General features: G+C 40.5%; 1 protein-coding gene across 2 annotated transcripts; it reads left to right on the top strand.

The window, feature by feature from the left end:
- Positions 1–983: 983 nt before the first annotated feature.
- Positions 984–9,988, top strand: actr10 (actin related protein 10). Of its 2 annotated transcripts, XM_069193188.1 has the most exons (14): positions 984–1,599; positions 2,140–2,212; positions 2,600–2,682; positions 2,937–3,045; positions 3,420–3,527; positions 4,504–4,571; positions 4,816–4,895; positions 5,443–5,478; positions 6,026–6,105; positions 6,191–6,264; positions 6,383–6,464; positions 6,991–7,192; positions 8,159–8,388; positions 9,780–9,988. In XM_069193188.1, exons 1-13 carry the CDS (start codon positions 1,523–1,525, stop codon positions 8,338–8,340), a joined length of 1,254 nt encoding a protein of 417 aa, XP_069049289.1. In that variant the 5' UTR covers positions 984–1,522; the 3' UTR covers positions 8,341–8,388; positions 9,780–9,988. The 2 variants fall into 2 exon arrangements, with proteins under 2 accessions (XP_069049289.1, XP_006632279.1); XM_006632216.3 differs by lacking the exon at positions 9,780–9,988 and having other exon boundaries at positions 985–1,599; positions 8,159–9,305.
- The last annotated feature ends 2,282 nt before the right edge of the window (positions 9,989–12,270 follow it).

Raw genomic sequence — 12,270 nt, 5'->3', positions numbered from 1 at the left:
GTGCAGTACCTTTATTGTGCTTAGGTTAAATGATTGACTAAAACAACTAGCAGTCTAAGTACATCAGGACAAACTCAACTAAAATCTAAAAGAAAATTATAGCTCTGTAAAATCAGACACCATAGATAGGTAAGACTGTAGATATCCCTTAAAACAGCCAGACTCTCCCTAAATGTATCTTCCAGATTTCTAAATGTGATAATCCTGCCTCCATTTATCTCACCTGCAGGGGTGGTGACACTGTATCAGGGTGAACTCCTGTTCTGATTGACCGCTGAAAGTGTTTTGTTAATTACTGCACCTCAGAACAACATCCCTCACTTCTTTCAGCCCATTTGACTGAATCAGTCCAGGAGATTCAATACCTCCTAGTACCTGTCACATCTGAGTCTAAACAAAAAATGGACATTAATGTGGACCATTTTTTTTCTACTGCAGGGAAGGTTTTCTTTCTATATAGTGTACATTCTATTAATACCTTGGTATGGACTATGCACAGTATGTAAAGTGTGTAGCTATATACTTGAATTAGCGTTGCAGTTCTTGCTGTTGTTAAGCAGCGTTTCCAACTCTATTTTCAAATACATTTTACATGAAACCAGTCCCATCCAGAAATGAATAACTGAAAAAAAAATCCTGAAATAACACGGGTCTATGTCGTATAAATACAATATAGCCCACGACAAAAGCCCCTGCTTTTGTGGTTTCTGGAAGATTACAGGAATCAATGTAAACATGGAAGCTTCGATTTTGAGATGTATAGCTATTGAGCTTTATTTTATGGTTCTTGAAACAAACTAGATTTATATAATTAAATCTAAAAGATAAAGGCAGTAACAGTATCCTTTAACAATCTTCATTTTTTTTTTCATCCAGACTCACTGCATAGCCTCCGACGTCACTCACACAAAAAATTAAAAAACACTAAAAATCGTGTGGCGCGGGGAGTTGTGGGATTTGGACAGATCCGGAGATTCCTTTACCTCTATCTGCTCGATGGTATATTTGCTTCTCGTATTGTAATTTGTGTTATTTTGTTATGCATAAATAAATAAAAAATTGCTTCTCGTGTCTATTTAAACACTTCGACGATTACGTCCGTTTGAAAATGAAGCTTTCCTACTGATATACTAAGAGCCTTTATACATAACATGTAAATAAAATATTATTCGTTCAGAAAAAAATACTTGGAATGTTGCAGAATTTATATTTATGTATTAGGAAGGGGTCCTCTAAGTGTGCCAATGCCACCATTGCTCCTAAATGGAGATGTTTAACAGCGATAGAGCTTAAAGTGAGAGGAATAAACAATTCATTTGTTTGGGTAAGGAGAAATAGTGCTCCGGAACTCCTTATATCCCACAACCCCCTGCGCGCTTGAGGGCGGAAGAAACTGCAGAATACATCATCGTCACCACCAGCTGAATTATCTGTGTTGCTGTTCTGAACAATTTTGCTTTGTGAAGCTGTGAAAAGAAAAATCTGCCCTATTTTAGAGTGAACTTTGGTTTTATAGTCTAACATGCCGCTATTCGAGGGTCTGGGAAGCGGTGGGGAGAAGACGGCTGTCGTGATAGATCTAGGAGCTGCCTACACGAAGTAAGTACAGTTGTGGAGGTCTGTTTTTGTCCATTATTTTGAAAGGAATAGTTCTGTATATGCAATGTAATTGCATGTAAGATTTGTTTTCCTTTTTATTGAAGGAATAGCAGTGTCAATTTAGTATCGGTATCGCGATTCATATTATTGAATACACATTTAGAAAATGCAACACCTTCGTTTTTCCATAGCTTATGATACCTGTATACTGTATGTTAATAGTCTGTAACATATATGCTAAAATAATTTTAGATAGTTACATATTTTTAATTTTGTCAGAACACCACAAGTGCTTGGTGTGTACACGGTTGCATGGTATTGATACAGTAGGGAAGCAGGTTGTTTTAAATATACAGTAGAATATATTTATTCTGCTTGTAGAGCGGGATGTGGCTTAATTTAGGCTAGTCCAAACAACCGAGTACACAGGTAAATGTGAACTGCTCTTCACAAGTGAGTGAAATCAACCTATAGCGCTCTACTGAAACTTAATTGTATTGGAAGTAACAACAGAAATGGGTTGATTGTGGTTATTCCCAGATGTGGCTTTGCTGGTGAAACGGGGCCCAGATGCATCATCCCTAGTGAAATCCAGAAACCAGGACTCCAGCAGGTGAGGCTGGAAGATCGATCAAGTCAATTCAAATGATTTGTTCTCGATTACAAGTGCACCTTTAGAGGAAAATCGACCTTCACAAAGCATTGTACATGAAAATCGTTAATGTACAGTAGAGAACTAGATTAAAATGAGTTATAAAAATGGCAATTTTGTATTTCTCAGTCTTGAGGATTTTCAAACATAGGGGTATGGAACACTTAAGTATTTTTTAGTCACAGGAAAGTATCCTGGTGAAGCATGCTATAATAATTGTTTAATATCCGATGACCGTATTTCTGCAAAAATACACTTCCCCCTCAGCGCTTGCTGTTAGGCAGGGAATAGCACTGACTGGAAGGGTGAGGGATTATTAATTCCTGTGTGTGTTCCTGTCTGTTCCAGCCCATCAGAGTGGTTCAGTACAACATCAATACGGAGGAACTGTACTCCAACCTCAAGGAGTTCATCCATATGCTGTACTTCAGGTGCTGACGTGCTCCTCTCGCTTGCTTTGATTAGTTGTAGTCTGAGCCGTTTCAACTTGGAAACTCTTAAGAGCGTAGACTTGTTCCATTAGTACAGTAGTACGCTGGGGGAAGAGAAGTCCACAGCCCCCCTCAAGCATATTTTCATGGGTGAAATCTAGCTCCAGATTTCTGAATTTCAACTGTCTTAACCTATCTAGCAGGGTCGATTTCTGGTAACTAACTCTGTACTGTCTTCTTTCTCGGCAATGCAGACATCTGCTGGTGAACCCCCGGGATAGGCGAGTTGTGGTTATTGAATCAATTCTCTGCCCTTCTCACTTTCGGGAGACACTCAGCAGGGTCTTCTTCAAGCACTTTGAGGTACTGTAGAAGTATAGCACTGAAATACACAGGGATAGCCTTGAAAGAGTGCAGGGGCTTGAGCATTAAATTGAACCAGGCTGTGTTCTTGAAGCGAAGCAAGGGAAATCTGTGTGATTAGAAGTTTTTGGCTGCTTCTCTTCTGTTTTTGGTTAAAATATCAAGTGTATTGTCAAGACACACAAACCCAGAATGTCCCATTTACATATACCAGCAACATGCTTATTGGAATAGGTCTTGCATTAAAGACCTGTGTGACGCATTAAAGATGCATTGTGATGTAGATGCAAATCAATCCTGTTGAGTCCAAAGTATCTGAATGTATTGATACTTCCAGTGAAAACAAACCTATAACATGTTCTGGTCTTTCTCAGGTCCCCTCTGTCCTTTTTGCTCCCAGCCATCTCATGTCAATTTTGACCCTGGGCATCAACTCCGCACTGGTGATGGACTGCGGATACACAGAGACTCTGGTGCTGCCTGTATCCTGGCCTGGTTGTAGAGAAGTGCATTAAGTGAGAAGACCGGGGTTAGACATATAAAGCACGGAACTAGCAGAGTAGAGGGGAGGGGCATTTTTTTCCTCTCAGATGTGATATCCAACAAGGAAAATGAGGGAGGAAGTTGTTATAATTCTAATTGTTTGTGTTGTATAGAACTTTTCATAAGGAGAACCTACTTCATTGACCGCTTACCTGGAGAACCCACCTGAGTTATGGGTGGTATTCATTTTGCACCAGTACCTTCACTACACAACCGATCAGGTGGGAAAGGGAGAAATTACCTCCCTAAACAAATTAAGCCAGAAAATTCAGTGAGGTAAGATTGCGCGGACCGGAGGTGGAATTTAGCTCGGATGGCAGGGTTATCACCCCCACTTTTCCAAGCAGTGCTGTGGAATCCGTCATGTCCAAGGCACTGGTTTAATGTCTCACCTGAAAGATAGCACGTCTCACAGCACACTGCACTGGTGGCTTTGGCGTCAGAATTCTGTTCCAGATGGAGGAGTACTAGCTACTTGTCCAGCAGCACCACCAACAGCTGCATTATATTGGTTGCGTAGAGGTCTGGATAGTTTGAGTGGTTAGAACGTAAATAGTTTGGCTATACCAAATTAGTCAAAAAGGAAACATAAAGAAGATCTTTTCATCCATGCAAATCAAGTTAATACGTGTGAAAATGAGAGATGGAACATAGATTTCGTGTTAATTCTTTGAAAGTGCTGTTGAGAGGAGGAGACCTGAAGAAGCTAGAAATCCTATAGCTAAAATAACATTCATGAAAGTTTTAGAATGTTAGCAAGTCATTGGAAATGTTAGGTGGGGATTACACAATGTGAATTGTAATAGACCTAAAGCAGCATGTAAATGGTTTCTGCAATATGTTGAAGAAAAACTAAAGTGAGTTTGTGCTGTTGTATGGCTCCCAGTGTGTTATCTGTCCTTAGCTTTGAAACAGGTATATGAGGGGATCCCTATTCTGTCAGCCTGGGAGGCCCTGCCTCTGGGAGGAAAAGCCATTCACAGGTAAGTGTCCCCTCAAGGCTGATGGCCATTCCTTCTTATACCTTCATTTTAGAGGTGCATAGTGTCATTCACCATTTTGTTAGTCTCTAAGTGGCTCGTTTGGTTGATGATGAATATAAAATGCATTTGCTAATTGTGTTTTCCGCTAGGTCTTTACTTATTGTGTTTGATTACTTTTTTTTGTGTACGGATGGAGTGTTTGCTTGTGTCCGAAGGTGTGACTGTGTGCCTGTTTTTCCCACAGGGAGCTGGAGAACATGCTTGTGGAACACTGCACTGTGGACACTGACTCCAGCAAAGGACGGAGTCTGCCAACAGTCATGGGTATCTGACATTTTTGCTTTGAACACATTTGTGCTTTGACAGGGTATAATCTCCTTTTTTAACCTCCCCACAACTAATCATAGTTAATATGCACCCCTTAGACAAGCAGTGCAATCAAGTAATTTCAGCTCTGTGAATCTATTTTGTTCTCTTTTGATTGTTACTTGAGTGTGTGGATATCTTAATGTGCTATGAATAATGATTAAGTCGTGCAGAGCAGAGAAGGACACGATGTGTGAATAATTGAAACTGTCATTTAAATGGCACACATTGTCCACGCTGGGTTTCGAGGCAGCGTATTCCAGTGGTGTACTGTACTGATCAAATTTAAACAATGCATACCTTCCTTTAGGAGCATAGATAATTACACTACAAAGATCTGTAGCACAAACTGCGTCCCTGCACTGTAGCGCACTGGTTTGTAGCCAGTCAGGGTCCTCTCAGAAGTCAAAGCAAGAAAAAATACAAGGAAAGGGATTCTGATGTAGAAATTCATGAGAAAATAGAGGAAGGGAAACACAACATTCTTCTGCTTTTGTCTCTTAAGGTTCTATTCCTGAAGAAATAGTTGAAGACATTAAAGGTAGGTGGAACAAGGGAAGCCATTTGTCTCTGTGGAGTGAAAAAGTAGAAATCGGGATTGAAAAAAACACATTAGCTAGATTTGTGTGGTCCTACTCTTTGCACACAAGTCACATTAAAAAAAACAGTTTTCTATTTACTAGGTAACAGAGAAGGGACAAACTGATGTAAATGATCTTTTAACTTGTTTCATCATTAAGTCATGTTTATTTCTAGAGGAAGGCTAAGAAAGGCCTCTTCTGGACAACCATACTTTAAAAGTTCAGGGTTCTAAGTTAATTTTTAATTTACTCTTGCATTATTTATTAACGTAAAAACCTGCATGTTGCTTTTGCACTTTAGTTGTAAACACTGTACTTATTTTCCTGCCAGTCTCTGAAAAATCTTTTAAGGGTGAAACTGGGGATAGAAGCGTGCAGTGTTGATTTAAATGGGGATTGAGACATGTGGGAGTTGCACTAGAGGCTTTGTTCCAGAGAAGAGGCATGGGGAGCCCTTGGCCGTGTGCGAGCTGTGCACTGGACTGATGCTGGGCTGTGTGTTCGCAGTGCGCACCTGTTTTGTCAGTGACCTGCAGAGAGGACTGAAGATCCAGGATACAAGGTTCAACCTGGAAGGCACAGCTGAGGTTGGTTGGTGGCCAATCCCCTCACTGATTTTGGCTTCCCATGACGAGGAGTTTCTGGTGTACATTTATTTTTCATTCTCTGTAGCGTCCATCCCCACCCCCTGATGTTGACTATCCGTTGGACGGAGAAAAGATTCTGCACATCAAGGGATCAATCAGGTGGGATCAGTCAATCATGAACTTCCATGTGCCTCTTCACTGCACTTTTTGGGGCTTCTACCAGTGTGTCTTGCTGTGGGGTTGTTTTATCAGTTGCTAATGTTGTCTGTATTTGAAGGGATGCTGTTATCGAAACAATGTTTGAGCAAGACAACGAGGAAAAGTCCGTCGCCACCTTAGTACTCGATTCACTTATCAAGGTAACTGTTATAGTTTAGTATCGCCTGTGAATTCATCAGAAAGCAATGTACTTGAAGTTTGTAAAATGTCTTTTTGTGGGATAAATTATGCATTTAAATGAGGTTTGCCATGAAAATCGTTAGTTGTAATCTTTTTATCCTAGAGCTAACAATTATGTAGCATTTCCATTTCTAATAGAGAAATTTGGCAAATTAAGCAAACAAACTTGAATGCGTTTTTTCTTCTGCTCTAAATCCTTATGAGAATGTTTTGTTTGTTTCTCCTGAATGACTTTTTATGAGAACATTGGTCTCTTTGAAGTGAGCCAAGTTCAGAAGTGCCCTTCAGCTGCAGAACCATTGTGCTGTCCTAGTTCTCAAGCAGCATGTGTGCATTTCCATTGATATTGTGTAGAGATATAATCAATATAGAAAACAAGTGTCTTGCTTGTCTGGCTGTTAGTGCCCTAATGACCCACGAGAGCTGAACTGAGGTTCTTGGCAGAATTGGAGAAGGATGTGTGAACCCACATTTTCTGTGCTCCAGTGTCCAATTGACACTCGCAAGGTGCTGTCGGAGAACCTGGTGATCATCGGCGGCACAGCCATGCTCCCTGGCTTCCTGCATCGTCTCCTGGCCGAGATCCGGCTGCTGGTGGAGAAACCGCGATACCAGCAGGCTCTCTCAACGAAGACGTTCCGCCTGCACAACCCGCCCGCGAAGCCCAACTGCACGGCCTGGCTGGGAGGTGAGTCTTGGTGCTGGGTGTCTGCCCACATACAGAGCCCAGAGAGCTGCCGATGAGGCTCAGTGGCTCATTGTGACTGCAGAGTGGACCATCTGTGCCTGGGTGCTATATCCTTCATTCCTCATGGTGTCACAGATGGCAGTTTCTCATTCAGTTTTCCGAATTCATGAAAATACATAGCAAATTAGTAAGGGCATTTCTTTTTTTACTCAATTAAGCATCCAAATAAAGATGCATTCCAAATAAAGGAGCACAGTGGGACTCCATTAGAGCCTGGATTCAATGGGTGATGCTATCTCGTGTGTGTGTGTGTGTGAGAACTTTGCTTGTGTATTGGTGAAGGCATTAATGATATTTTGATCACAGAATAGAACTTATACAAATATGAGTTTATATCAAAATACGTAAAAATAATAGGAGTTTATTTTTAATTTATAGCTAAAGAAGAAATGAATAAATTTGGCTCCGCAGCAAAATGTTTATTTGGAGTTTGCATCGATAAACTTCGGCTCTTGTTAAAGCCTCTTTTTTTCTTCGTACGAGGAGCTGCATCTGCCACATTGTGGGTCAGGCTTGAAACCTCGTTGATGATGTTTGAGATTTCATTCTGACAGGCTTTTGCTGTGCAGTGAATGGTTTTCATTACGTTTTGCCCTTAGCACAAATAATCACAAGGTGTGCAACTGCAGCCTGTGCTGAGTGTACTCTAGGTGCTGCTCTCTGGGCTGTATGTGCATCACAGACATTCCTGCTTTCACAGGAGTAATTTGGAGGAATTAAAACAACGACCAGGTCAAAGAGCACTATTTCAAATCGGTGTAAAGGGAGGTATTGCTGTTTAGCGTGTGTATGATGTTTACCTTTACTTAGTGTCATTGCTCTGAAAGGAATGCTAGGACATGCAGACTGCTGCAGCAGTGCTCCCTGAGGTCTGTCTCCCATGTGGACTGTGTTCTGGGGTTACAGGTGCTATATTTGGGGCCTTGCAAGACATCCTGGGTAGCCGGTCGGTGTCTCGAGATTATTACAACCAGATGGGAAGGATTCCAGACTGGTGCTGCCTGAGCAGCCCCCCACCAGAAGCAGTGTATGATGCGGGCAAGGCCGCCCCGCCGCTCATGAAGAGAGCCTTCTCGACCGAGAAGTGAATCCTGTCGGCGGAGCTGAGTGTCGGCCCGCCCTGCTCGCAGGATCCCGTAAGACCGCAGTCTCCCTTGTTGGCGTTATGCTGTTGCACCCGATTCCTCGCGCGTCTTTCCCCTCCGCCCACACTGAAGACCTGTGGACCTCTGCTTCTCTGCCAGCGCTGGCCTTTTCCCCCTCCGCTGCTCCAGCGCTGGAGTTAGTTCAGCCTGCAATTGCTTGGCTGGCCACTAAGGGGCACTTAATACTCTACCGTTTCATGCCACACACAGAACGTGATCTTCATGAAGACACAGCTACAGCAAGGTCAGGACACAGGCCTCCCTTATAGTCTGGGCTAATGTGTTAGATTACCCTAGGTAACATGTTAACATGCACCAGTCACTGTTGACTAAACTCTTGAAAAATTGGTCTGGCAGTGCTTGTTCTAACCTTATTGAGGACTTTGCCAGACTTTGTGTTGTAGAGCAAGATGTAATTGTTTGAGAACCATTTTAATTTAATTACTGGAAGTCATATGGGAAACATTGTTTATGCTTAAAAATGGAAGAAATGCAGTACAGAACGTGTTTTCAATTATAAGCATAAGAGTTTATACCACGCCAGTTTTTCAGCATAATATAATAATAATAATATGTTCAGCAAGAGGGGAAAAGTGTTTGATGTCTGTTCTGTGATTTTTTTCTTCAACTTTCTTGTTCATACACACCCCAGTTTATAAGCCTGTTTTTGTCAAGTGTAAGTGTAAATTATGCACTGTTGGCTAGGAAATGTCATTACTGTATAAATATAATAAAATAAATACATGAAAAGAAAGGTTTAACATTTCTTCTATGTTTAAAATTTCATCAGTAGGGGGACTGACATCTCTGTTTTACAGAATCCAGAAAAACATATCTTCAGTGACTCTTGAAACATTATACTGTATATTGTACAGGGCACTCCGTTTACTAAAAGTATGAAAGTTGTTTTTGTGCATTCATTTTGTGCTGATGCTGCTCAAAAGAATTTTTTGAAAAGTTGAACTGAATAAAAAAAAAGAAATCCTTGCAAAATAGTAAAACTCCTATCAGATATTTGAATTGTGGAGTGCACGTGGAGCCTGTGATTTGAGACTTGAGTTTTTGCCAAAACAGGATATTTGATTTATATTGTTTTCATAACATCTATTGAATTAAATATTTAATATTTGAACTCCCAGTATCTTCACTGGTAAAAATGCTTTATTTTCTAACAGAAAAGAATGAGTGCTGTTCCTTAATTGAGACTTTCCAGTAATCTGTCACTGGAATTGTCTTTCCAATTTATAAGTTAATACTAACAGTCTATGATGCACGGAGACTGTAAACAGCAGTATAATTAGTGCATTGCAATGTGTAGAAAGAATTATGATGTTGCAAAGTTATAGCTGAGGCTGCCCTAATTCTTTGTCTCATATTCTTAGAACTCTGAGGGTTGCAGTCAGAAAATTAAGTGAGCTGGAGTCCTGCAAGGGCCTGGATTTGTTTTTCAAAGTTTTCCAACTTAAACCATATGCTTGAAGTATACTGCAATGGACTCTTTAAGATTAATGCAGAAGCCAAAAGTATAAACAATTTTAATTGTACCTTAATGTATTCTGGAATAAAAGGGTATTTTAAAGATGTCATAAAATTGAAGTAGGTGTTTTTTTTTTTTTACTGAATTTTGCTGGAATCTGTCCAAACCATTTAGAAAACACATAGGCATGGCAATGCGAGGAAAGTTGAACCACTGACCCGTTCTACCCCAAGTGAGGGCCTTGACCAGGTATTTGCCGAGCATCATAGCGGGACTCAACATAGTCATTGCACAGCATGGACACTTGAGGGCACTAGAATGAATTAATTCGCGCCCTTCCCAGAGTGCATTCACTTGAGTGCACTCTAAGGAAGGCCAAATTAGTAGCTGCTGCAGCATGCTCCTGTGTTTGTCCATACAGTTGTTTTAAGTTACCCATTGATATGGAAAAGGATATGCTGATTAATGACGTGATGGAGGTTTAGTTTAGGAGTTCGAATACTGAATAAGTGTAAACTTAAACTCGCAGTGCAATGGGAAAGTAGTAAGCTCCAGTAACATCTAACAAGCCATCGACAATTTCCCTGTCAAGTACATTTGCAAAATACAATTTCAATTTTCTTTTGAACGCCATTGTTTTTCTTCAACGGTAGTTCTGTAGTTTCTTGATCATGTCTTGACATTTATAAAAAAAAATGCAAGTTTATATATTTACTTAAATCACTGTCGGTTTTAGTAGTTTTTTTTCCAGTCATGTTTTACGTATGTTCTTGATGCTATAGATTCTGCTAGTGAATGCTCTAACCCTCCTCTTAAGTGCACTGGAATAGAGGACTCCTTGAGTTAGTTTTAAGTCGTCTTATCCTCTCATTAATTCCAAATACTTTTGTAGGACAAAGCTTCTCCTTCAAACTCCAGTGAAGCTTGGATGGTTAACAAAACATTGCTAGGTAGAGGAAAGGCACTTAATATGAGAAATGGTCAGCTTTAACAAGTGAAGTGGCGATTTTAGCTCAGATAGAATGCTGCTCTTTATTTTCTGAGTGTTGCTATGCTACTGGGAGTGAAAGCCCAAGCTATTGTGATTTGGGGCTGTGTTCATTGTTTACACATTTCTCAAACAGACATTCCTGTCTGACGACAACAGTATCAAGGCACACATCAGGATGAGAATACACACACACATAGACAAGGCAAAGTGGAATGTAACCTGCAATTTATCCCTGTATTGCTTTAAAAACTATTTCTTTTCAATTTCTTTAGGCTGTCTCAGAAAAATAAACCACAGTGATAAATAGTGGTGCTTCTTCATGGTAGCGTGCAGCACTAGTTGGGCTGTCTTCCACGTCTAAGGTCATCCCTTTTCTTTCTTGAGCACCAAGGCGAGATGGAAGACCCACCTTTTAAAAACCCAAAGAGGTCTGCAATGTTACAGATTAATCATCTTCTTCCGTCCGCTTTCAAAGGTTTAAGGGAACGAGACGGATTTAATTTTAAAAAAAGTAATTTTGTTTCATTAAGACTTTATTTGGCTGGCCTCATTTAACCAAAAGCGCTATTACCACATGATCAGGTGACAGGGAACAAATAAAGGAAATAGTTGGATATATCGTTTGGCGTGAGAGCTGAAGAGGGAGCGCTTATTGAAGGGTGAATGATCCTTCATTAATCATAGCCATGAAATAGCAATTCTACCTTCCTCTGTCACAAAGGACAATTCATGTTTAGCAGAGAAGGAACAAGGAATCTTATATTTAAATTTCCCCATTTCCTGAAACTGAAAACATATAATTGCAGTAATGCCCCACAAATTAGCAATGAGGGGAAATTATAGATCAGCTTTTGACCTTCAGCTTGTACTGACTGCTGCCAAAAAGCATGTCTAATGCCATCCCAATTTCTGGATGCTACGGTTTAGACCTTCAAGTACGATATTGTCCATATGTATGTAACATTTAATGGACAATATATAAATGCGATTAGCAGGCTTAACAGGAGTCGTATATCGGGAATGAATACATTTGTAATTCAGAAAGCCAGTCCTACACAAAGAAAAGGAAGCTTTGTACCCCTTTCTACCAATAATAAGCTAATGGGAATGGGCTTGAAATGTTCTATCCATGCGAGTACATACAAAGATTAACACCTCCAATAATTCTGAGATGGTGGTGTCTTTTGAAGGGCCTGTCAGTACGTATTGCAGCAGACCGCTACCGAGATATCTTAATTGGGATTTCCACTGGGTATCGTCCACCTTGTCTGTCAGCCTGGGTCAGTTAGGAGCTGCCATTTATAGAAGCCTTCCCAGCAGTGATCTTACTGAAGTTTCAAGGTTCAGAACAGTTCTTATATACAGTATGTGGCCTCCATTGCCATGTAACAGAATGGAAAACCAG

This window comes from Lepisosteus oculatus, chromosome 8 (genome assembly GCF_040954835.1).
Source record: "Lepisosteus oculatus isolate fLepOcu1 chromosome 8, fLepOcu1.hap2, whole genome shotgun sequence".
Taxonomy (NCBI): Eukaryota; Metazoa; Chordata; class Actinopteri; order Semionotiformes; family Lepisosteidae; genus Lepisosteus; species Lepisosteus oculatus.
The sequence above is the reverse complement of the archived record's forward strand: the minus strand, read 5'-3'. Positions and strand labels throughout refer to the sequence as shown.